The sequence below is a fragment of the Centroberyx gerrardi genome, chromosome 17 (assembly GCF_048128805.1).
Source record: "Centroberyx gerrardi isolate f3 chromosome 17, fCenGer3.hap1.cur.20231027, whole genome shotgun sequence".
Classification (NCBI taxonomy): domain Eukaryota; kingdom Metazoa; phylum Chordata; class Actinopteri; order Beryciformes; family Berycidae; genus Centroberyx; species Centroberyx gerrardi.
Genome location: NC_136013.1, coordinates 19,051,172 through 19,076,451, shown reverse-complemented (window position 1 = coordinate 19,076,451; position 25,280 = coordinate 19,051,172). Strand labels below are relative to the sequence as shown.

Sequence of the window (25,280 nt, the reverse complement as noted above, 5' to 3'; positions counted from 1 at the left end):
TTAGCTTCCTGGTAGAACCGCGCACGCGCACTATAGTTCTAGCTGTCAGTCTCAAGTGAGGGTAAGAAAACATTACGTGTTTGTGCTAGAAAAATGTATTCTTATAGTCTGTAATTGCAAAGTGGTATGGATAGCACGGTGGTATATTCCATGTTTGTTTATCTGCGGATAGTTATCAAGGAAGCATGATGTATTTGATATTTTCCGCAAGCTGCTTAGCCATGAGCTTACGTTAGCTAACCAGCTGACCTGGCGTTAGCAAGATAGCTAGTACCAAATCGATAGCAATCGTCCAATATCCCAGGTGACGGCTGCCTCAGTGACAAGACTGGCAGCACGAACTGGCAGATGACGAAACCACCCTCTTACTCTATATAGCTAATACTGCTGAAATATAGGTGAACATTTATTTAGAGTGACAGGAAGCGAGCCAAAGATGTTGTAGTGCCCCTCGAGACGCAGAATAATGGTAATTGTACACTTAAGTCTGCCTTAGTCGTATATTGAAAGACTAATGATGCCATTTATTGCTTTATTGTATTGGCAGGAGCAGTGAGATGGATAGTGGCGAGGCTCCTGCCCAGCGGCCAGTCACCCTGGACATCACAGTGGAGGATGTAACCAAGGAAACCCCAGCTCCAGCCCCTCCGGAGCCGGCCTCCAGCCTGCCCCCCTCCACTGACTGTGTCCTCCTCCAGGAAGACAGCATCGACCTGGGGGGAGAGTTTGTCACCCCCCAGGAGGACAGCAGCGCCACGCCCTCAGAGAGCCTGCTGGACAAGCTCAACGACCAGATGATGGAGAGTGTCATGATTTCAGACTCGCCTAACAACAGTGAGGAAGACGACGTGGCTCCCATTGACTCCCTGCTGGAGGGAGGAGAGGAGGAGGAGGATGCAGGAGAGGACTCAGCTGACAAGGAGGGAAAATCTGAAATTGGACAGAATGCAACTGAGATCACAGTGTCAGTGGAGGAGCAGGAGAAGGAAAGTTCTGAGCAGGAGGAAGAGGAGGACGCAGAGGAGCAGAGAGACGCAGACGAGCAAATCACAGTCTCTATTTCAGCTGCACCTCAAGGCGACACACCGAGCCCATCTCATCTTGTAAGTGTGGAACCAGCGCCGCAGGGTGCCAAGGGGACTAGCCCTAAAGACGAGCCCGTGCCAGTGTGCACCATATTCAGCCAGGGCACCCAGCCTAAATCCCTGGTGCCCGACGGCTTCCAGCCCACCCTCATCAAGTCCCCCAGCTTCAGCATGGGGAGCGGCGGGGGACACGACGAGGCAGGGACCCCCAGCAAGCTGACCCCCCCCCTCGTGTGCCAGCCCAGCCCCAGCCTCAGCAAGTTCTTCACCGACAGCGGGCAGGTCAATCCGGCCTCCGACTTCTTCGATTCCTTCACCACCCCCTCCTCCTTCATCTCCGTTTCCAACCCCAACGCCGAGACCCCTCCCGCCCCGGGCCCCGCACCCATAGTCCCCACCCCTGAACGCCAGCTCTCCTCCACCTCCTCCTCCCTCTCCACCCCTGGAGGGCCTCTAGACTCCGGCGCTCCCACTCCCAGCTCCTTTTTTGGCCCCGCCCCCACCGAAACCACCCCCAAGGCCCAGCCTCCTCCGCCCCAATCGGCCCCAGCTCCGACCCGAGCCCCGGCACCCCAAGCGCCCCCTGCCGTGGCTTCGGCCCCGGCCGCTCAGCCGCAGCCCTTCAACCAGCTGCAGGCCGTGTTCTCGGGCAGCGATGACCCGTTCGCCACGGCGCTGAGCCTGAGCGAGGTGGATCGGCGTCACGATGCCTGGCTGCCGTCCGAGGAGACCAGGAAGGTGCTGATCTCTGTGGCCACCCAGCAGTACAGCCCAGTCTACATAGAGACCAACAGACTGACCATGCCCGGCCTCAAGTTCGACAACCTGCAGGTAGGACGAGCGCTTTGGCAGTAGAATGCTAACCGTGTGTGTCTTACAAAAAAACCTGTATCTACAAAAAGTCAGCCTTGTTGGAACAGAGTGCAATTTCTCCTGTCATTTACAATAGAAAAGGATTTTGTGGCTGGATTTTTCAACTAAATGTGTGAATGCATACTTCCAGATTTGTGCTCTGTTAAGCCACAACACAATATTAGAAGCAGGGCTGGGCAATAATTCAATATTATCATTTATCGTCTTTCAGGAAAAATATATCTAGCGCTGAAACAATTAGCCTAGTCGATTGATCGATTAGTCGATCCACAGAAAATAAATCAATTAATCGATTAATCATTTATCAAAAAGAAAATAAGAATAAAATTTAAAAAATATGATATTTAGTTAACATCATACACACATGTGTTGTCTGAATAATGACAAAGAGCAAATATTTAAATTAATTACGATCTCTCAGGAAATGAGATTTGAAACAAATTGGGGAATATTATTTGAAAATTAAAGTTTTATCTTTATTTATTTATTACAATGCAGTTCAATGCAATGAACAAATGCAATGAACAAAAATTATTTTACATATATATTTTACATTATTATCGTTCAATACCGATATTGAAATAATTTCTTATGTTTACCATGATAATAATTTTGTCCATATTGCTTAGCGCTAATTAGAGGCCAGGGTCTCAACTACTGTTACATATAAGAAAGAGATGTAGATTCTGTTGTTTGTTCCTGCAGCACTCCACCAGTCAGAAGTATTGTAGTAACATGAGAGCCAATCCTAGCTCAGCTGGCTTGGATGCCAGTGAATTATAGGATACTGCCCGACCATTTGAACCATTAATTTGAACCATTATATTATTTAACTGACACAGTAAAACATAAAACCCCAAGTAGGATCAAATGTATGTAATCTATCTGAATTAAGAGAATTACATCCGAAGTGATTAACCCACTAATTTGTGCTTTTACCGGCATTAGATTTGCTTTAATGTGTGTTTGGTCTGGTCACTACTGCAACATTACTGAGACATTACCCACTGCGTTGAAACTTGTCTTCAAACACACACACCCCCTTCCTGGCTCCCTGGTCCCACATCATGTGGTTTTCCTCATAAACATTCTCTGAGCACCCTCAGCACTAACATCTAGCCAGAATAACAACACTGATTAAACATCATTGTTGTTATTCAGCTGAAGGAATCTAGTGCGTGTCTACCTCCTAGCTCAGATTTTATTCATTATCTGAATGTGTTTGAATCTTTGATTGAATAATATTGAAGGCCTGAATAAAAATCAAGGTTTTTCCCTTCACCCTGGTGCTTTCGCCCGCTAAGAGCCGATTTCCAGCGAGCCGATTAGACCCACTCAAAGGCTGGATCAAGGATAACACTTTTTTTTTTCTTTTGGAGTCTGTTTTTGTTGGTTAGAACTCTGCCCCGGCTCACTTTATTAAGTTTGTTGTTTGGACGTTACATTGCGGGCCACAGTTTTCACCGCTTGTCAGGCGAAACAATGTGTGATAATAATTCCTACTCACGCAGCCACAGGTGACAAACGGGATTGACCGTCATTGACCCCCATTCGTTCTGTGTAGCTCACCGGATAAGTCACAGCTGGTATGCGCTCACGGTACTGTAAGGCACTGTGGATCAAAGTGTCCTTTCGCATTGTGCTGAATGGCCGTGTGTGTGTGTGTGTGTGTGTGTGTGTGTGTGTGTGTGTGTGTGTGTGTGTGCTGCAGGGCGATGCTGTGAAAGACCTGATGGTGCGTTTCCTGGGAGAGCAGGCAGCCATGAAGCGACAGGTCCTCACCGCCAACTCCGTAGAGCAGTCCTTCGTAGGCCTCAAGCAGCTCATCGTAAGTCAGCCACTATACTTTTTGTGTGCATGTACTTCTTTTATGTTTGTGTATTTGATTCTTAAGTCCACACAGTCCATCCATCCACTGTAAAATGAAAAAAACGCTACATTAAAATAAAAAAGGAGTCGGTGCCATATGTTCTCCATAATTGGCATACTTGGCATGTGTTGACTTGGGATGACTTTTTTGTCTATAGAGCTTTTTTTTTTTCTTTTTTTATCTCCAGTAAACTTTGAACCCAATGCTCAGTTTTGTTCATTTATTTTGCCTTTGCATCAGCTTTCAGTGGAAATAGCTTCCAAGCATGTTTAAGTCATGTCAAACTCTACTTTTTAATACACAAAGAACCTGTGTGCTTCACATAATCCCACAATAAAAATGCATCATATAGAGAAAATACACAGATGCATATATCGCAGAGAGAGCCCTCCCCCCAGAAAGAGAGCACACACACATGCCCGCACATTCCCAACCAGGCACACACACACACACACACACACACACTCATATGCACTAGGCTAAAACTAAACGCTTTAGTGGAAAGACAAATTTTAAACCTCACATCTCAACTCCTCTGACAGACTGTTTCAACAATTGGGAGCATAACAGCTATAAGCAGCTTCACCGGCTTCTGAGTTAATGACTTTTATTTCTTTGTGTGTGTGTACAGTACGGCAGGAGGCTTCTGAGAACGTTACCTTTCCCTCTTGAGTTAAATGACAAAACATTAGTAAGTTGCAACAACTTGACGGCCTGCGGTTTCTGTAATTCGGCTGACCTTTTGACAGCTGGCCTACTTAGTCAGTGAATCCGCCGAAACTGCTGGGTGGCCAGGCCGCGGCTGACTGAAAACACTGAATCATTTCGTCTCCCATCTCTTCGCGTTCCCTTGCTCTCCTGTTCCTCCGTCAAGCATAAAAATGTGTGTCTGCTTTGTGACCGCGCGGTCTCACCTCATTCCCCTTCCCGCTGCCATCTATCTGTCTACCTGTGCACCCCGCATGCACTCCCTCCATCATAATATCTGACCCACAAATGACCCTGAGAGAGAGTTGTTATTTAAAACATATGCACCGGCAGCAGACGGTGTGATGGAGAGGGGAAAAGTGGAGAGGAGGAGGGAAGAGAGGAAGGGAGGGGAGGGGTGGGGAGATGGAGAGGTGGAGATCCACTCGGCTCACAAGTTCTTTTCTCCTGCTGTGCCCATGTATTATGCATGGGAGCGCTGTGCATATTTCAAGGGCCTTCTGGACTCGGTGTACACACACACACACACACACACACACACACTGAAGAAGAGGCTCTGCTGGAGCTGGACAGCAGTATACAGGGCCACACACACACACACACACACACACACACACACACTTTCTCTTACACTATATAGTCCAGTTGACTGCAGGCTGAAAATACCACCTCGTGTGTATGTGTGTGTGTGTGTGTGCATGGACGTGTGTCAGAGGACCATACGCTATCTGCCAATTGGTGTGGGTGGCTCCCTGGAGCGAGAGGCGAAGGAAAGGAGAGAGAGGTGGGGGGAGATGGCGAGCCAAAAAGGTAGGCCTAGAGGAGAAATGACAGAGAAAAGAAAAACTGAGGAAAGCAATGTTGTAGGAGAGAGAGATGGAGACAAGACAATCTTTGGCGTTCAGAGTTTTCTTGCATGGGGAATTTGTGGCTGCTTTAGTGCCAAAGTGAAAAAGCAAACAGGAACTGAAAAACACACTGGAATAAAAACATCACTTTCAATAATTTGACTTTTTGCGCAAGCTGGCCATCCCAGCATTAGAGGGCGCACATTAATAACACAAGTTGGTAATTCTCTAGTAGTAGTAGTAGTAGTAGTAGTAGTAGTAGTAGTAGTAGTAGTAGTAGTAGTAGTAGTAGTAGTAGTAGTAGTAGTAGTAGTAGTAGTAGTAGACATACTCTTTGGCTGCATAGGCGAGATTTTGACTGTACTGTTTGCTTTACTATATAGCAATTGTTGCTAACTTGGTGACTTTGTCAACAGATGTAGCAACTTTTCTGACTTTATTTCTCAAAGGTGACTAGTGACAAATCTAGCTGCTTTTTTGGGGTCATGGGGAAAAATGTAAATGTGTTGAATCCCAAAGCATTTGGCAACACATTCAGGGTGTCTGCAGGTCCTAAGAAAGTTAAGTTAAAGTGTCTTGAATTTGATTACCTATACTCAAGACCTCAAAAGCCCTTGAATAGTATTAAATGCAGTTTTTAAACCTTCAGTTTAGTTTTACAGGTCTTTAAAGATGCTGCAGTTTGTTGGTGCACTGCTTTTTTAGTGATAAATCAGCCCAATCATGCAGACCCATACTGATAGGACAAACATTTTTTTTTTTTTGTTGTGGTTTCATTTTCACATTCATTTCAGTAGTGAAATTGGTCTTATATTACATTCTAAATGGCATTAAAAAGGTCTTGAAAAGTCTTAGGTTTGGCTTGATGAATGGTGCAGGCACCCTGAAATTGGTACGGCTCATGCCGCATATATGCAAATTAGCATATGATGTCATCCGGCGCTCACCACAGAGGCACTGCCAAAGCCCCTTTTTAAACCAGAAAAAAACCTGGGATGTCATACTTTATTGATCCCTGAAGGGAAATTGTCTTCGCTCGCCTCTCCTCCACAGGGAGGTCAGAGGTCAGGGTCAGCTACAGAGCAGCGTCCCTGGAGCTGGTAGGGATTCAGTGTCTTGTTCAAGGACACTTGAACAGGGCAGATGATTGCCGACACGGGGGCTTGAACCCGGGTCCTCCGGTTGAAGGACGGCCTCTCAACTCACTGCGTCACCCTGCTGCCCCACGATGGCGCCGACAAATCTTAGTCGCTAATGAGGAGCTCGGTTCGGTCCTGATCGGAGCGCCCCCCCGTGTGACGGCTTTGCTGATATCACTGACTAAGTCGCCCCCCTGAGGAATGGATCAGACACCATCTGCCTGCTTATTGCATTCAAATAATTTACTAACCAATAAATCAGGAAATTCCTTCTCAAACTCGTAGATCAAAGCTCTCTTAGGTGGTGTTGCTTGCTAGACAAGGGGGGGAGGTTAAAACTGAGAAAACGAAAGGGAGACACACACACACACACACACACACACACACACACACACAGAAGTGGAAATGCCAGTGGGCTTGTGGCCATCAGAACTCTAGCCTGCTGCTGCCAGTCGCCTTGGTGCTGGTCAATACATCTGATCGATCGCATAGAATATGAGACAAATGGCTGATCTCTTTCCTGATACACGTGTGCATATGTGTGTGTGTCATCCTCCCTGTGTGTGTGTGTGTATGCATTTACATGTTGGGGGTTTACATGTATGTGTTTCACATGTTTTTGACACACTCCGTGCCACCATCTGTCTCTGTTGTCAGCTGCGGTTATCCTTTACGTATTCCTTTCGCTTGGATGTGTGTGTACTGAAGCTAGTGGTTACACTATAGAGCTTTATTCTACCGTGTGGCATCATTGTGTGTGTGTGTGTGTGTGTTGTGGAGCACTGCTGTGAGCTGGCAGAATGAGTCATGCTGCAGAGCCAGAGTGTGACTGCACCCACTGCCACCACACATTCCCTCTGTCTGTTCATACACACACACGCACGCGTACACAAATACACATCCATGCATACTGCGTACACTCCACCACAAACACACACATACACACACACACCCTGTAGAAACTCCGAAGCACTGAAACACACAGAACAGAGTTTATACAGTGCAAACACGCTCACTGTCCACATGCACACAGAACAGAGTATATATACCGTACTCACACACACACACAAACACACACACACACACACACACACACACACACACACACACACACACACACACACACAAGGGTTCTCTGTGAGGATAGGAGGAGGACGATAAGAGGAAAGGTGGAGGGACATGTGAAGCCAGCAACAGAGAGGAGGAAATAACACTTAAAAACACAAGAGGCTGCATTTCCTCTCTCTCTCTCTTTGTCTCCCTGTCTCTCTCACTCTCTCTCTCCCTTCATGGTTATCCGGTGTTTGGATATCCACCAGCGAGTGAACATCATTCAATCTGTGTAGGAGAGCTGGCATTGCACACACACACAAACACACACACACACACACACACATACAGACACACACACACTTAAGATTTGTTATAGCACGTACTGTACATATTGGTCAGTACACCATTAGCTGAAATGTATCTGGAGAAATCTTCTGAATACATGTATGGGGGAACTGGTCATGTAACTGAGTGCATGACCACAGTTCTCATGTGATGTTACATGAACAGAGCAATTTTGTCAACCAGTTTAGGTGGACTGGGATTCATTCTTCTTCTTCTTCTTCTTTTTTTTAACTATTCCAATACAAGTGCCATCCACACGTACAGTATAGCCTCTCTGGAGGAGACATTGAAATGGAATTTGATGAAAGTGTTGAACATTTCTAAAAATTCAATATTGGATTCAATCTTTTGCAGTGGTATTGAAGTAGTATCTAAATGTTGGCTATGGTGACAGCACTACTGTGGGGTTGAACGCCATCTGAACTGGGTTTGGGTGGGTGTCCCTGGCCTCCCCGCTCCTCCTGCCTTTGTTTTCCTGGTGACCTCTCTCTCCTCTGTCTCCTCTCCTGTCCCTGCAGTGGTGTGGTCAGCACTTGGGCCGGTCTCTGGCTCAGCACCACCCAGGGCCGGCCTCATCTGTCTCTCTCATTAGCCGCCGACCCCCCTCCTCTCTTCCTCTCTCTTTCTTTCCCTCCTTCTCCTTCATCTCTCTCTCTCTCTCTCTCTCTCTCTCTCCCCCCCATCTTTCTCTCCCTTCCCTCTGTGCTGCCCACCGGAGACTGTAACCTCTCTCTCCTCCCACAGTGTGATGCCGTCTGGGCTTGGGGCCAGGTTTGTAGCTTGTGTGTGTCTGTGTGCGTGCGTGCGTGTGTGTGTGTGTGTGAGAGACCCACCTTGGCTGGGTCAGACAGACAGACACACCCTCATAATCATCGCAACGACCTGGCCGCTGCGTCGCGCTTTGATATCATTGCCGTAACCTTTACTTGTCATTATCGTAACCTTTTTACATGGCTGTCATTTCCACCACCAGTTACAGTTGCGAGCCGAGGTCCGGGTAATGCACCGTCAGCTTTCGGAGCGGTGAAGGGCGTGTCTGAGCCCAAGTGTTGGTCGTTTTCACCTTGCTCTGTTTGTGTGGGCAGCAGGTATGCTGTCCAAACCTGCAGTAAAGGAGTTGGTCTAGGTGCTTCAAGATCACCACCTCTTTGATTTGCGTCAGTAACCGTCCCAAATCGGTCAACGCCAACATTTGCTCTTGCAATATTGGGAAAAGTTAGTGTGCTGGGTGTAAACTAGGCCTGATACAGAACTTCTTTAGTAAACTGTCTTCAGCAGCACTCTCAGAGCTTGAGGGAAATGGGAAATGTTGTTATTGTTGACAACCATGGCATCAAAAGCTATCCAGTAGCCCACTAGTCAATCAGTGGTTGATATTACCCAGAGGAGCGTCACTCAGAACTTGGAAGTCGTATTGAACCATCTTAGGGAGTGTTATGTAGAGTTCTCTCACAGGCCATGAGCTAGTACAGCATCTTCTCGTAGTAAATTATGCCATTTTGTGTCTCGGTGTCTCTCAATGCCCAGCGGTTTCTATTTGAAGAGTCCAGTGATCGCCTGCGGGACACAAAATGGCCGCTGTGTGAAGTTCTTATCAGCGTAGTAGCCAAGGAGGCCATCCTCCAGCTTGGGGGCAACATTTCTCTCTCTTGGTTCAAGTGTCTGTAGACACAAAGGAGCGACTACAGAGGCATCAAAGCAAAGTTAGCCACTGTTCCCACGACCAGCGTGCGCAGTTTGCATATCGCTAATGTGTTTTTTTCCCCCCCACCCCCTCTGTGTAATCCAAAATGCTGGGGCTTAATTGAAGTGGCACAGGAGCTCCCTGTGTTAACCAAAGGCGGGATGACGAAGTCTTTTTAAGTCTGATTTGCCTGGAGGCTTCGGGTCTCGCGAGAGAACCGGCAGTGGGCGTTCGTTTGTTCGCCAAGCTTTGTTATGCAGGTTTTTTTTTCTTAACTCACCAAAGGAAAGGCACACTGAACTTGCGATCTTCAACACAATTAGGAAGGCTCACCCCTTTTAAACTCGCAACGAGACTAATTATGTATGTGTTTGTGTGTGTGTCTATGTGAGAGAGAGAGAGAGAGGGGGGGAGAGAGGACATGCGGAGAGTGTGTGTGCACATGTGTGTATGGCACGTCTGTGTCTGGGTGGGTGTGTTTATGTAGGAGTGTGTGTAAAACACTGTAATGCTATTGAAGTCAGGCTTGTTAATTACTATCGACTTTATCTTTTTCTGCTGCGCCCAAGGCATGCGCTGTCTTCAGATTCAAGACCTTTGTAGGTGGATGTCCATGATCAGACTGACTCTGGCTTACCTGTCATCTACCCACATCTTGGTCATTTGTCAAAGTGTAGGTGTACAGATTGCCTCTCACTGTGTCCCCTTGAAAAATGTCTCAGAAAATAGTTATTTTGGGCCGCCCCAGTGGATGAGTGGATTTGAGCGCTTACCTGGGGAACCGTCTAAGTACAGCGCTGTCGCCCTATGGGGTCAGATCTGGCTTTGTTGTCAACCTGCCCCCTCTTCTTTCCTTTCTTTCTTTTTTTTTCTTTTGTCTGCTTTCTCAGTTCTGCCAGGAACAAAAGTAGGTGTACTGCCCACTGTCCTCAAAAAAGAGGCCAAAAAAACAAAGAAAATAACCCTTCCCCACCATCTAGCTAGAGAATTAACAATCCCAACACACACTTTGCCAAGCCTCCATGCTCAATCCCTCATTTAATATCGCTGGTAATAAATCACCATGGTAATGCCTCCTCATTTGATTTGGGGGGATCTGATTATGCCTTATTGCGGAGTCATTTGAGCCGAGCTAAATTATTAATCACCATCCCATATATCAGCCAATTGTTTTTCTTTTTTCTCTCCCCCCACCACCTCCTTGGTGTTAATTGAAATCATTCAAACCTGGGTAACGAGAGGGTGGTTTGTATGCCAGGGTGGCACTCAAGGCAAGCTATCATAAAACTCACTCGTTTCTCATTGAACATCTGGAAATTTTTTCTACCGTATAAATTTTGGGAATATTTGCATAGAGTCTGAAAAAACAGGAAAATAAGCTTCATAATAATAAGCCCGTCATAACTGAAATGTCTGTTTTACTGCAATTTGAGCAAACGTTACAAATGTAAAAAATGAATAAATAAAAAGTCTCAAAGGACATGTAAAACTCAAGTTTAGCTGTCACATACTGTCAGCCCTGGTTTGAAAAGCTCAGACAATAAATGAGAGAAAATGTCTCTTAAACCCAGTTATTGGAATAGGAAAAAAAAAAAAGCCACTAGTTGGGCAATGGTCTTTCAACAGGGGGTGCCATGTGAACCTTTAAAGTAGACCTGGTGCAACTCAACCCATAGAATAGACCATATGGTTGGTGTAGGAAGAGTGGTCGGCATAATGTAGGCTGACAACCAGAGACAAGTCTTTGTTGGCGTCATCATCATCATCTTCATCATTGTCTCAGACCGTTCACTCCCATGTACTTTCTAATTGTTGGAGTACTTGATTGCCGTCTTGCACACAGTCCGACTCGTGGTTGTTCATTGCATTTTCCCCTGAGACATACACAATACGGTTTTCAGCAGAGGGGTCAGCTCAGGTTCAGCCATTTGAGACGACCCTGGAGCAGAGAGAGGCTCTTCATTGCCTTGCTCAAGGACGCTCGAACCGCAGTCGGACGCCGGCTTTCATGGAGACTAAACCTGTGACCCTCCAGTCACAGAAGCTCGCCTCTCTAACCACAAAGCCTGCCTGCTGCCTACTCAAATCACGTCTCGCATTTTATGTCCGTGATGTTTACGTACCATAATGGAATGGTTTGGTTCAGGATTTTAAATTATAGCCCAGTGTAAGATGATATCAAACCGTAAAGCTATGCATAGCAGCGATACTGCATCGTTACGTAAGGCCTGAGCTGAAGTTGGGTTGTACAGCTCTGTGGGTTTTCTTTTTTTTTTTTTCACCGGTTTGGCTCCTTGCAGTGCCTCACTGCAGCTCCCTTGGCCCTCTGCTCTCTTCTCCTCATCTCCTTCTCTTCTCTCTGCTCCCCACTGATTCTTTTTTTCTCCATCCAACTCTCTTGGCCTAGAGTTTTATTTATTTTTTTTGCTTCCATCCACTATGCCCAACTCTGTCTCCTGCACTCACTCACTACTTGTGGGCCAGATTTCTCCCATCCATATCCTGCTTATCCACTGTTGAAACCCCTTATCCATCTGTGCCCTATCTCATCTCTGTATGTATGTGTGTGTGTGTGTGTGTGTGTGCGTGCAGAGGAATGCGGCTACTGTACACCACTGCTGGCTCGCTGTGCTCTCATTTCCCCAGCTCTCCCCACATCCCATCCCGTCTCACCCACACACACACACACACACACAACCACACACACACCTGTCTTCTAATACCCGGTGGCAGGGCAGTGGTGTACTGTAGCGTACTGTAGGTTGTGTGTGTGTGTGTGTGTGTGTGTGTGTGTGTGAGTGGCTGCAGCTGCTTTTGGCCATCCAGGCTGCCTCCTCGTTTTCAGCTTCATTTCCCCCCCTAATGAAGATTCAGAGGCAGCGCAGCTACTGGCACAGGACTGGAGAGGAGAGGAGAGGAGGGGGGAAGGAGAGATAGAGGAGGTTGAGATGAAGGAGGGAGGGACGGGAGATGGAGGGAGGAAGTAATGACAGAGGGGAAGAGGAGAGGCAGATATCAAGAGTCGGAGGGAGAAGAAAGGAGGGAGGGGAAAGAGAAAACGAGGGGAGAGGAAATGAGGGAGCAGAAGAGGAAACGTGGAGACGGAGGGAGGGGAGAGCGTGGGAGAATCCTGGGGAGGAGAGAGAAAGGAGGGGGGAGATGAGGAGAGGGCGGGCAAAGAGGAAAGGAAGGAAGAGGGGAAGGAAAGGGGGTGAATGAGGAAGAGAGCGAGAGAGAAACGGGGCGATGAGCATCGTGATAGAGAAAGATGACTAGAAAGAGAGTAGCCCTCTCTCTCTCTTTCGCTCCCTCCCTCTCTCGCTCCCTCTCTCGCCTAATTAGCTCCCTGGCTATGATGAATGGCACAGCACTTAGGACCCAATCGGCGAGCCGACCTTGTCATGTGTGTTGATGGGGTGGGGTGACTCTACACCCCCCTCCCACCTCTGTCCCCCTCGTACCTATTGTACCACCTCCTGTGGAAGCAGATGCTGCTAATATCTAGGTGTGTGTCCGTGTGTGTGTGTGTGTGTGTGTGTCTCGCTCGTCCATTCGCGTTTGTGTGCGTGGGCACTTTGTCCTCCAGCCTGAATGCCTGGCTGTTATACACATCGGGACACACGCTCTCAAATGCACATTCACACACACACACACACACACACACACACACACACACACCTGCCTCATGTGTAACAGCCTTTGTTTCACAGCCTTAGACAGCTCATTATTACCTGCTCGGAGTTGACACCGTAATGTATGTTGCTCAGTATGGAGAAGGCACATCCCCTTATTTTGCATCTAAGCTGTCTGTTAATATTTGCATCACAATGTCTGTGCCATTATCTAAATTCAAGGCCTTAAAATGTAGGATCAGACCTTGCTTTTGATTGTTAAATACTCTTTCAGAGGTCTTAAAAATGTTGCTTTTTCTCAGTGCAATACTTTTCTAGTGAGAAATTTCCCTGGTTGCATACACTTTCATACAGGTTTTACTCTTCAGTCTTTTTCTGGGGTTGAAACTGTCCTTAAATTTGATTCGAATTGCCATTAAAAAGATCTTTAAAAGGTGTTAACTTTAAGCTGTAGAAACCTGTAGTGACCCGGCGAGAGCACATGAGACTAGCATTCTGCAGAAAGTGTTCCTCATCAAACAGAAATTTTAGTTCAATACATTCTGAATCCTCGAACAAAGGTGCTTGATATCTGGTACCTTGTTAGCGATGTGTCCTCTTGAGGCTGTTTTTAATCTCTAACAAGACAAATCAGGTTCAACCAGTTGAAAGTCCTTGAACCACATTCATATATTTTCGCCCCAGGTCTGCTTTCAAGTTTGTCTTCTTTTTTGTAGATCAGTCATAAAACTGTGTGGGCTGTATCTTTGTATTTTGTGGCCTGTCTGCACACAAATGCCCTAAAATATTGTTTAATTGTGTTTTTTTTTTTCACACATTGTTCTCTCTTCCTCCCTCCAGAGCAGTAAGAATTGGCGGGCTGCGGTGGATCTGACAGGCCGGCTGCTGACAGCCCACGGCCAGGGATACGGCAAGAGCGGCCAGCTAACCTCCCACACCACCGACTCACTGCAGGTAGGACACCAATGGCTATCCACATATCCATGCATCCTTCTATCTATCTGTCCATCTCTCTCTCTCTCCATCTTTCTGTATAGTGTGTGTGTGTGAGACACAAAGAGAGCGAGAGAGAGAGTTGAAGCCAAGAGATGCCTGCATACATTAGAGTCAAAAGGAAGAGAGCGAGCTGACACACACACACACACGCACACACACACACACACACATTCTCTAGATGACAGGCAGAGGGCAGTACTACCCAGGGAGAGCAACAGCTGTGACCAGAGGAGATTGGAAGATACGCATGATCTCTCTGTCTGTCTCTCTCTCTCTCTCTCTATGTATTAGGGCTGTTAAACTTTTTGTTATATATTGCTTTTGTACTTTACTTTTACTTGTACTTGTGTAGTGTTACATGCACTAACAAAGGTGCGTGTGTGTGTGTGTGCGTGTGTTTTCCAGCTGTGGTTTGTGCGGCTGGCCCTGCTGACCAAGCTAAACCTCTTCCAAAATGCTGAGCTGGAGATAGAGCCCTTTGGCAACCTGGACCAACCAGACCTCTACTACGAATACTATCCTGCTGTTTACCCCGGGAGGAGAGGTACACACACACACTCAACTTGTAGTAACACTACCACATCCTCCAACCTTCAGGGTGCACACTATTGACCTTATGTAGCAGGGTAACAGGGATGTAGAACAACTTTTTGCTTCTGTGTTTTAACTTGCTGTGAGTGTGCAACGCTGTAAAAATGGATAATACCCTGTGAGGTCTGTCAATTATAAATGCAAAAAACAATATCAGTCCAGCAAAGCAGTTTTATGTTTATAGATGCAGTATTTATTTGGTTTTGGAACGCCAACAGACAGAGAAAGAAAGGCAAAGCCTCTTTGCCATAAAGTGAAGCAACTGCAAGGCAAAACAACAAAGCAGCAAAGTGAGTGCAGCTTCATAGCAGCTTCATGAAGTTTCATAGTAGTAAGTTTTAAGCTATATCCCCTAGAGCTGCAACGATTAATCGATTAGTTGTCAACTATCAAATTAATCGGCAACTATTTTGATAATTGATTAATCGGTTTGAGTAATTTTTTAAGAAAAATAAGTCAAAATTCTCTGATTCCAGCTTCTTAAATGTGAATATTTTCTGGTTTCTTTACTCCTCTATGACAGTAACCTGAATATCTTTGGGTTGTGGACAAAACAAGACATTTGAGGATGTCATCTTGGGCTTTGGGAAACACTGATAATTATAAGAAATAAGAAATAAGAAAATAATTGACAGATTCATCGACAATTAAAATAATCGTTATCGTTATAATAGTTGCAGCCCTAATATCCCCCTTTTATCATCAAAATCTTTGTTTCACACTCCACTCCACTCTTTCTTAATACATTCCAGTGTTGAAATTGTCAGTTACCTATGTTTATTTATCCCTCATTTGCTCAATTGTTATTTATATTCTATTTTTCTTTGCTGTTTCTTTTTAATATTTGCTGCTCCAGCGACCCAATTTCCCCACAGGGATCTTTTAAAATGTCATCTTATCTTATTCGGTTCATCTTAGTTACAGTTGCTGCAGTAACTTGCCCAGCTGGTACTCTAGCACATTAAATAAGCAAGCTAGCACTGTAGCTATATCCATTATTTAGCTCTGCAATGCTGCTAGTTGTAGTTGGAGGAGGTCTTCCCAGTGATAATTAAGGGTCAGCAGATAGAAATTGTCCAGTCTTACAAATATATTGGTGTCTACCTGGACAGTAAATTAAACTGGAAAAAGAATACTGAGGTTGTATTCAAGAAGGCTCAGTCAAGACTATTCTTCTTGAGGAAGCTTAGATCCTTTGATATTAGCAAGAAGTTTCTTCATGTTTTTTTATCAGGGAATCTTAGCTAGTGTCCTCTTTTATGCTGTGCTCTGCTGGGGGGGCAGCATCACTGCGGATGATAAAAACAGGATCAATAAGATGATCAGAAAGGCTGGCTCAGTGATTGGCCTTACCCCAGACTCACTTGAGGTCACTGTAGAAAAGAGAACAAGGGCCAAACTAAAAACGGTTCTGTATTTTGAAGGCCATCCATTACACAGTGTTTTTAACGGACTCAGAAGCTCTTTCAGTGAGCGACTAGTGATGCCTCAGTGCTCTACTGAACGACTCAGAAGGTCTTTTGTTCCAGCAGCGGTCAGATTTTTTAATGAACACTTTTAGATGTGGTCTAGATCCATAGCACCTTTCAGCTGTTAATAGTGTCTCAAATGGCTTTTTATGGTGTTATTTATTTGTTGTGTACTGTGAATGCAATGTCCATATTGTTTGTTGTCTGTATGAGTTGATTTGATGGCAAATGAGTTTCCCCACTGGGGATTAATAAAGCTGTCTAATTCTAATTCTAGGAGGAGTTCAAAGTTCAAATCAAGTTACAGGGTTAGGGTTAGGGTTAGTAATCAGTATGGACCATGTGGATTTGTATTAGATGTTTCTGCCATGTAAATTCACACATCATTTCACATCTACTGTATGTCAAAAGAACATAGATGTTATATTAATTCCAGAGGAAAGCTGACATAAAGGTTGAATCGTATTCATGAGTGTGCAGTAACGCTGCTATGAAGCCCTTATTTGGATTTTGAATGTGTTATTAGCCTGGCTTCCAAAAAGGTTTTACATTTTACCTACATTTTTCGTATACACAAGCACACCGCCGCACACAGCTGTCCTATTAAATATTCAAAGGAAAGTTTCTGCCACCTCAGGAGCTTGATATTAGACAGTATCGTCGAGAAGCTCCAACAACTCTACTTGTCTCCAGCAGTTCTTTGGTTTTGTTTTTCCTCTTTTTACACTGCATGAATTGCTCTCTAATGTATTCCCATTACTTTGGATCTGCTTCGCCCCTCGGGCTACCACAGTGAAGGCAGGAGCAGAGACACAGCTGCACACATACACACGCGCGCACACAAAAACACACACACACTTGAAGCTACACCGCGCAGCCTTCTAAAGCGAGCACCGATTGAATTTCCATTGCTCAATATTAAATGCTTTGTGCCCTCCTAGGTGCTCGCAGACAAACTGGCACGAGTTTCGTAGCCTGGCATCAGAAGTCTCCGGCCCAATGCGCCCATCGACTATCTATTATCCATGATCGCACTCTTCGAACGCCTTAAGAGAGGGCTGCCCACGTATTGCCCTCCAAAGAATTCGGATTGACGGAGTGCTTGAAAAGGAATCAATGTTTGTCAGTTATTAATTTGTTTGCCAAGTGAAAAGTTGAGGCTTAAAAAGCAACTTCTATTCAGAAATGCGCTCACTCGACAAGTGGGCTTTTAGCCCTTCTCACATGTCCTTTTTTGTATCTTCCTGCTTTACTTTCAGTTTTAGCGCCTTTCATGTATGAATCAATAAATTAAACTAGGAAGAGATGCATCCGTATCCTCGCAGGTTAAGTAATGTGGACTCGTGGTCAAACACTAGGCCCGTGCTTTGATAGCGTCCTGGCTCCTTTGAAAAGGGGCCCCTGCTTTTTATTCCCAGCCGGATGAAAGAGGATCAACGTCTGCCCTTGTGCTGTGCACAACCTCAGAGTCGACTGGTTTAATGTCGGCCAGACAGACAGACAGACAAGCAGAATGAATAAATACGCAGAGACAGACAGACAAGCAGGCAGAGAGAGCAGGGTGGCTGCAGGTCCTGAAACAGACTTGAAATGTCTCAAATTATGTTAAAATCAGTTTGAGAGGTCTTCATTTTTTTTAGGTGAGAAACTGGCCCAGTCACACAGACCTATATTGATAGGTCTACAGTTTTTTTCATTTTCAGTTGCAAAATGGGTCTTATAATGCCAGTTAGAATGACATTTTTTTAGGTTAGGTTTTTAAAAGGCTTGATTTTAAGTTGATGAAACTTTCCGATACCCTGAGAGACAGAATGAAGAATTAAGTTTAGAAATAGATGGCCAGCTCGGCAGGAAGACGAGAAATATGGACATGGGCTGAGAGACAACCAGGTGGGGTTGGGATAAATGGAGAGTATAGAAAGAAATAGAAAGTAATGTCTATGCTGAAGATGGGTAGGTAGAAGGGACATACAGATAGACAGAGAGAAGGGTATAGAGAAAGATAGACGGACAGAAGCACAAAGCAGCAGCCAAGATGGTCCAGCTAGCTGAGCTACGGATCTGATGACAATATCAAAGAGACCCTGATCAAAGCCTGGGGACTCACCTGGATATAGGCTCTTCCTCAGGGATGTGTGTGTATATATGTGTGTGTGTGAGAGAGAGAGAGAGAGAGAGAGGGATGAGGCAGAGGAATGAGTGATGGAGCTGTGTAGCACAGAGAGAGATGAGAGGGTTTAATAAGCAGCCATACGTAGCTCAATGCCATCTGTAGGTTCTTGCCTCCAGGGCTGTGTGCAGTCTGTGTGTGGGTGGATGGGTTTATATTCTCATCTCTGTCTGTCTCTCCCCCCCCCCCCTGCTCTCTTTTTTTCTCTCTCTCTTGCTATATCCTCCCCAACCCATCCTCTTTCTTATTCTCCCTTTTCCTCTCCCTTACCCATTCCCTCCCTCTGTCTCTCATCGTTTTCCTCTCCGATCCATTCCCCCCCCCCCCCTGCTTCCTTCATCTACCCCCGCTCTCCTCCCTCCCTCCCTCCCTCTCCTCCTTCCATCCCTCCATTCCTCCCTACCAGGCTCCATGGTACCGTTCTCCATGCGGTTGCTGCACGCCGAGCTTCCCCAGTACCTGGCCAAGCCCCAGGAGGCTCTGGACCGCCTGCACAGCCTCAAAACCGTCTGTCATGCTGTCAGTACACACACACACACACACACACACACACACACACACTCTGAATGAACATACAGATATGCACACATGAACACACTCAACAGAAAACCACATGCCTGCCAGCACATTAGGCGTACAGATCCTTATGCCCACCTGTATACACAGTTATATATGGATGAATTCTAATAGAGATTACTTTCTTTCTCTCAAAAGTTTTTCACATTTTAGAATAGTAAAGGCATCAAAACTATGAAATAACACAAATGGAATTATGCAGCAACCAAAAAAGTGTCAAAACTGTCTCATATTTTAGATTCTTTAAAGTTTTTGCCTTGATGGAAAGGCAAAGGCTTTGAAAAGAAATGTATACATAGGCTTCAACTTCACTATTTATATTTGTTTAAAAAACTGATTTCAAGCATTTAAGCATAAGACTTCAGATCAAAATGGCTTTAAGTTAATAAAAAACATAGTACATTCAATCAGGTGGGTCCAAACTTTTGACTGCTAGTGTAAAAACCTTCAAGTGCTGCTAGTGAAATGATTCGCCCCTCTGAATTTTCACATTTTCGTCCTTAAACAGATTCTAGACAACTTGGAGCAGGGCTTGGCTGAGGACGGCAGCATGATCACCCAGACACAGGAGAACAGACAAGGTAAGTGCACACACACACACACACACACACACACACACACACACACACACACACATACACGCCCACGCCCATACACACAAACATGACTACAGACCTGGCCCCAGTCCCAGACTGCATCACACTGTGGGAGGAGAGTGAGGTCATGGGCCCCAGTGGATAACACACACACACACACACACACACACACACGCACACACACACACACACACACACACACACACACAAAAGCACTGAAGCAAAGGCACACCTGGTGCAGGACTGCAGCATACCTTGGGCAGGCACACATACACACAGATACACACACACACACACACACTCAGAGGCACAAACACACCGATGCGGTGCTCTAAAAGTGTTTAGCACCTCACTGCCTCCGTACTTGTGCTGAATATCAAACGGTCCCTCCAGCCCTTCACGCCAAGCAGATCAATACAGATCAATCCTACCCAATCCACTCAGATCTGCACAAGTGTTGTGGGGAAATAGGCATGCGCCTTAATCTGAAATTCACCAGGTTTTACTTAGACACTCGCAGTCCTTCACCCAACTTGACTGGACTCAAATTGACCTCGCCTCTCTCTTCTCTTCTCTTCTCTTCTCTTCTCTTCTCTTCTCTTCTCTTCTCTATCCTCCTCCAAAGTTCAGAGCCGATGCCAAACTTCCTCAGCGCAGTGATAGATCTTAATGCGGTGTTCCACGGTGATACGTAACGCTCGTGACCGCTCATTTCGAGTCCGAACTTTTTCAAAGGCTGCATGTTGGTTCCAAAATGTTGCAGAGGAACTAGAGGCCATTTAAGCAGCTGATTCGGGGTGGTGAGCAAGAAATCAATTGCTGAAGCCGAGCTAAGCGTACCAAAAAGCTCGCTGTAATTGGGTAAATTGGCAGGGTGATGTGTGTATGAATCTGCGGGGTGTGTGTGTGTGTGTGTGTTGGGTTTCGTACGTGTGAGGGTGTGCCAATTCTGCCAGTTTCTCTCCTCTTCTAAAAGCAATGTAATAGCTGTGCCCTCTGTCTCTGTCTCCCTCTCTCTCTCTCTCTCTCTCTCTCTCTCTCTCTCTCTCTCTCTCTCTCTGCCCACGCAGACAGTCAAGTCAATAACACAGAGCCTTGCCTTCACACATCAGACCCCTACTGAGTGATTAGCTCTTCTTCCCAACACACACACACACACACACACACAGAGACACACGTGTGCAGTGATGAATACTAATAGGCCTGCACACTAGCTTCTTCCACAGGGCACACTCTGTCTGAGAGAAAGAGGAAAGCGTAGTGTGCCGCAGTGTCTCCTCACCTCCTCTCCTTAAAATAAACCCCGGTGTGGAGGAGGAGGGAGGCGGGAGGAGCGGGGAGGTGTGATCAGGGGAAGGGAGTGGAGGGATGGATGGAGGGATGAAGTGATGGATGGATGACTGGGAGAAAGGGCGCAGTCACAGGAGGCGGAACGATAGATATGAACGTGTTTTCCGCTTCTCCTGATATTGTATAATATCGTTGTCAACCCTGTGTGTCGTTTTTGTCCCTGTATGTTTACAGCGTCCCTGCAGCTGTGGAGGTCTCGTCTCAGCCGGGTCATGTACTCCATGGCCAACTGTCTGCTGCTGATGAAGGTAGGCGTGTGTGTGCGTGTGTGTGTGTGTGTGTGTGCGTCCGTAAGAATGGGTGTGTTTGCGCATCAGTGTGTCTACGTCGGCGTGCGCGTGCGGCTCGAGCGAGTGTGTGTCTCTGCGTGTGCGTCTGAGTCCGCATGCGTCGTTGCATCTTTGGGTGTGTGTGTGTGTGTGTGTGTGTGTGTGTGTGTGTGTGTGTGACTCTCAGAGATCTCTGATGCCAGGCTGGTGGAGGATTCACAGTGAAATCCCCACAGACTGACCACTAATTGGATTCTTGGTCAGTGAGAGAGAGAGAGAGAGAGAGAGAGGGAGGATGGGGTGTGGATTTGGGCCAGACTATAGAGAGAACCGCAGTGCCATCTACTGGTGACAGTCTGGATTTATACATGCACACACACACACACACACATGCAAATACACACATTCTGTATGCTGTACCAGCCCCCGATACATACTCTCTGCAATCCACATCTCCACATGAAGCCTAAATAAGCATCATCTCTTACCAAGCTCATACAGATACACACCCTCACACACACTCACACACACACACACACACTGACCTCTTCTCCCATGCCCCGCTCAGCAGTCCAGTCGCCATGTGAGCAATGTGTAGCAGGGCAGCTTGGAGGTGGGACGAGGGTCACATCGCCCCGCTAATACTCCATATGCTTGATTAATGCTCACTTTCTCTCTCTCTCTCTTTACGCTACAACTCTACTCTGCTTTACCTCTCTCGCCCTCCATCTCTCTCTACCTCCTCCTTCCCCGTCTCTCTCTACCTCCTCCCGTTTACCTGTTCCACAATATCTCTCCAAGTTTCCCGCTTTACCTCACTTGCCCTCTGCGTCTCTTAACTTCTACCTTTACCTCTCTTGCCCCCTATCGTTCGCTCTCGCATATCGCTCTTTAATCTGTTTACCTCTTTAATCTCTCACTCTCTCTCTCTTTCTCTCTCCCCAGGACTATGTTCTGGCCGTCGAGACCTATCACTCCATCATCCAGTACGAACCCCAGCAGAGAGTGCAGCTGCTCAGCGGAATAGGACGCATCTTCCTGCAGGTACACACACACACACTTTCCCATGCTGCTAAACTCTCTAGTAATTTATATTTACTGTATTTCTATAAAGAGCAAAATCACACAAGCCTCTTACTGTGCTTGTACGTATTAGTGATACAAAGAATTGCATATAGTTAAAGCATATTATTATGTTATATTATCCTCAATGTTTTGATGTTGTAATTATTTTATCTGTATAACTCTCAATTTGTTGGTTTTTACACCTATTCTTCGCTGCTGCAGTGACTCATTTCCCCCACAGGGATCATTAAAGTTTCCTCTAATCGAATCTAGCCTAATCTAATCGTGCTTCTCCTGTTTAGAATTATACACACACACACACACACACACACACACAGCAGCGGTTAAAGTGTTGCTGTTGTTCCCGGACAGATCGGCGACATTAAAACAGCAGAGAGGTACTTCCAGGACGTGGAGAAAGCCTGCCAGGCTGAGGGGAGCCAGCCCGGTCACACCACATACGTGCTGATGAACAGGTATGTGTCTGTGTGTGTGTGTGTGTGTCCATCTGTGCTGTGCATTTAGCGCCTCCATAAAGTGTGTAGGCTTGTTCTTCAGGTTTATTATTTTTCGCACCACGTTAGCGGTGGTTCCTCCGGGGCCTTCTGCCAGGTCGGCGCTTCCTCCCGGCGTGCGATTTAGCACAGGAGGTCACACCTCTGTATCCCCGGCCTGCAGGGATGACAAGCAGCAAGACCTGCGTTCATGCTCACTTCAGACAGGCAGCTGATTGACTTGATCATAGTCATGTTATAATTAGCGTTTCTTTATTTTATTTTTTTATACACTGTATTTTCGTTTGTTTGTTAGAAAGCAGCCAGGGTGGAAAAATGCTATAGAAATTGATTATTATGGCTATTATTGTACTTATAAAAAGGTGGTTTACAAGACAAGTAATAATGTGAGCAATAAAAAAATACATACATAATACATAAAGAAGAAAAGCTATGAAATACAAAAGGGCAGGAATAATTAAAACGAGAACAGAAACAGAATACAGACCATAGTTCAAGTAAAAGCAAGCCTAAAGTGCATTTTTAAGTGTTTTAAAGGAGGACACGTAGTAGTAGTAGTAGAGTGTGTGTATGTGCATTTATGTGTGTCTACTGTTGTTCCAGGGCCTTCGTCTACCTCAGTCAGAACAACTACGCCGAAGCACACGCGTCCTTCGCCGAGGTCTTGAAAATTGACCCGAAAAACCCGGTGGTGAGTGCCACCACATCCACTGTGACACACCTTCATTTACTCTGCAGCAGGGTTAAAAGATAAAGACTTAAGTCCTGCTGTTGGTAAGCTCTGCTCATGGTTAGCTTGTGGAAAACGTAAGCTGATCACAACCTAGAACTTCCACAGAAGAGAACCCTATCTCTGTCCTGTATTGTCTGCTCTTTTTCAGGGTATCTGTATCCTTAAAAAGTCAGAAAAAGTCTTAAATGATCATAATTTAAGGCCTTAAAAAGTATTAAAATATCTTAAATATTGTTATTAGAGGTCTTTTTTTTTTTTACCATGCAAAGACAGGTTTATTTTTTAATCAAGTTTCATTTTGATGCAAATATGGAATTAGAGAAGTGAGATTGCTATGAAGTGTCGTTTCACCAAAAGATATGAATGGAACCAGCAGTGGTGTTGGTTTGATTTTCTTATGTCGTATTGCGTTACATGCACTTCAAGGTGGTGACAGTCCGATTGATCCACATGTATGTCCACTCCCAGGCCAACAACAACGCGGCGGTGTGCCTGCTCTATCTAGGCCGGCTGAAGGAGTCCCTGGGCCAGCTGGAGGGCCTGGTGCAGCAGGACCCGGCGCTCTACCTCCACGAGAGCGTCCTCTTCAACCTGACCACCATGTACGAGCTGGAGTCGTCCCGCAGCACCCAGAAGAAGCAGGCGCTGCTGGAGGCCGTGGCCTGCCGGGAGGGGGACAGCTTCAACACGCAGTGCCTCAAACTGGTCTAGCAGGCAAGAGGACTGACTGGGAACAGAACTGCGAGAAAAGCTAAGCAATGCTACAGAATAAGTAACAACACGCACACTACCGCGCTTCCCCTCCTTGTTACAGGGAGTAAGACCCCCAACAGTAGAATCCACAGAGGAAAAGAAAGATGTAGAGATGGAGGAGTGTAATGTGAGAATGGGGGATGTTTTAGTGCCAGGCTTGGCTTCCCCAAAGCATGTTGATAGTCAGTCTATCAACAGAGGTTTTCCTCGTTACAATGTGGTTTTGGGAAACCAAGCCCAGGCACGAATTTCTCTTCATGTCGATCTACAAATTCGATCTACATTACCTATGTTAATTACTGTTAAGATGTCATGAAAGAAATAACAGTCACACCACTACAGAGGAATCACAAAATCAAGTTAGCATAAGGTTGGAAGAGAGATTTCCACACATCTATGTTGCACTACAGACTTGTAGTGGTTGAATTTTGAGTGAGTTGCGGGTTAATAAGGTGAGACTTGGCGTGACTGAATGGGCATTATCCTGAACTCCAACTCACTGTTCTAATGTTCTGCAACATTCACTTTAAGACTTATGATCTCCTACAGAGGCCCTGTTGTAACACTTCTTCCTCCCTTTCTCTGAGCAGTCATTATTACTGGATTAACCCGAGGCAGACCACTCATTTTCACTATCCATGTTATGTTAGATCTTTGATTACCTCATACAGGAAGAGAAGAAAGCCTCGGAGCGCACCGTATCCACTAAACAAAAGGAATGTAAAATATTAGCAGTCCAAAATTGTACATATCGAAGTAGGGAAATTATTGTAAAAAAATGATTGTATCAAAATGATTTCCTCATTAAATCTTTTATTGGTTTATCCTATTGGATCTATGTAATTATCACTGTTTACATGTTGTGTTGATCATAATTCATTTAATCTTACTGTGTTGTTCTGGATATGAAAAAAAAAGCAATTTTGTTTTATCCTAAATAAAACTGTTCTTTTAAATCAA

At 45.7% G+C, this 25,280-nt stretch overlaps 2 protein-coding genes across 2 annotated transcripts in view; both read left to right on the top strand.

Moving 5' to 3' along the window:
• The window catches only part of LOC139926448 (cytochrome c oxidase subunit 7A2, mitochondrial-like), a 216,856-nt gene that overhangs the window by 150,335 nt on the left and 41,241 nt on the right, over positions 1-25,280 (top strand). The gene's annotated exons all lie outside the window — the stretch shown is intronic.
• Positions 25-25,280, top strand: trappc12 (trafficking protein particle complex subunit 12). The gene is made up of 12 exons (XM_071918180.2): positions 25-61; positions 548-1,916; positions 3,670-3,786; positions 14,078-14,191; positions 14,639-14,777; positions 18,870-18,982; positions 19,548-19,620; positions 21,160-21,233; positions 22,200-22,298; positions 22,692-22,795; positions 23,438-23,525; positions 24,036-25,280. The coding sequence occupies exons 2-12, from the start codon at positions 558-560 to the stop codon at positions 24,276-24,278; spliced, it is 2,523 nt and encodes an 840-aa protein (XP_071774281.1). The 5' UTR covers positions 25-61; positions 548-557; the 3' UTR covers positions 24,279-25,280.

Excerpts from the sequence above, each read along its gene's own strand:
- trappc12 (XM_071918180.2), top strand. The coding sequence starts at position 558 with ATGGATAGTGGCGAGGCTCCTGCCCAGCGGCCAGTCACCCTGGACATC. Across the intron at positions 14,192-14,638 it reads ACACCACCGACTCACTGCAG|CTGTGGTTTGTGCGGCTGGC; the intron begins GTAGGACACCAA and ends TGTGTTTTCCAG. Across the intron at positions 22,299-22,691 it reads TAGGACGCATCTTCCTGCAG|ATCGGCGACATTAAAACAGC; the intron begins GTACACACACAC and ends GTTCCCGGACAG.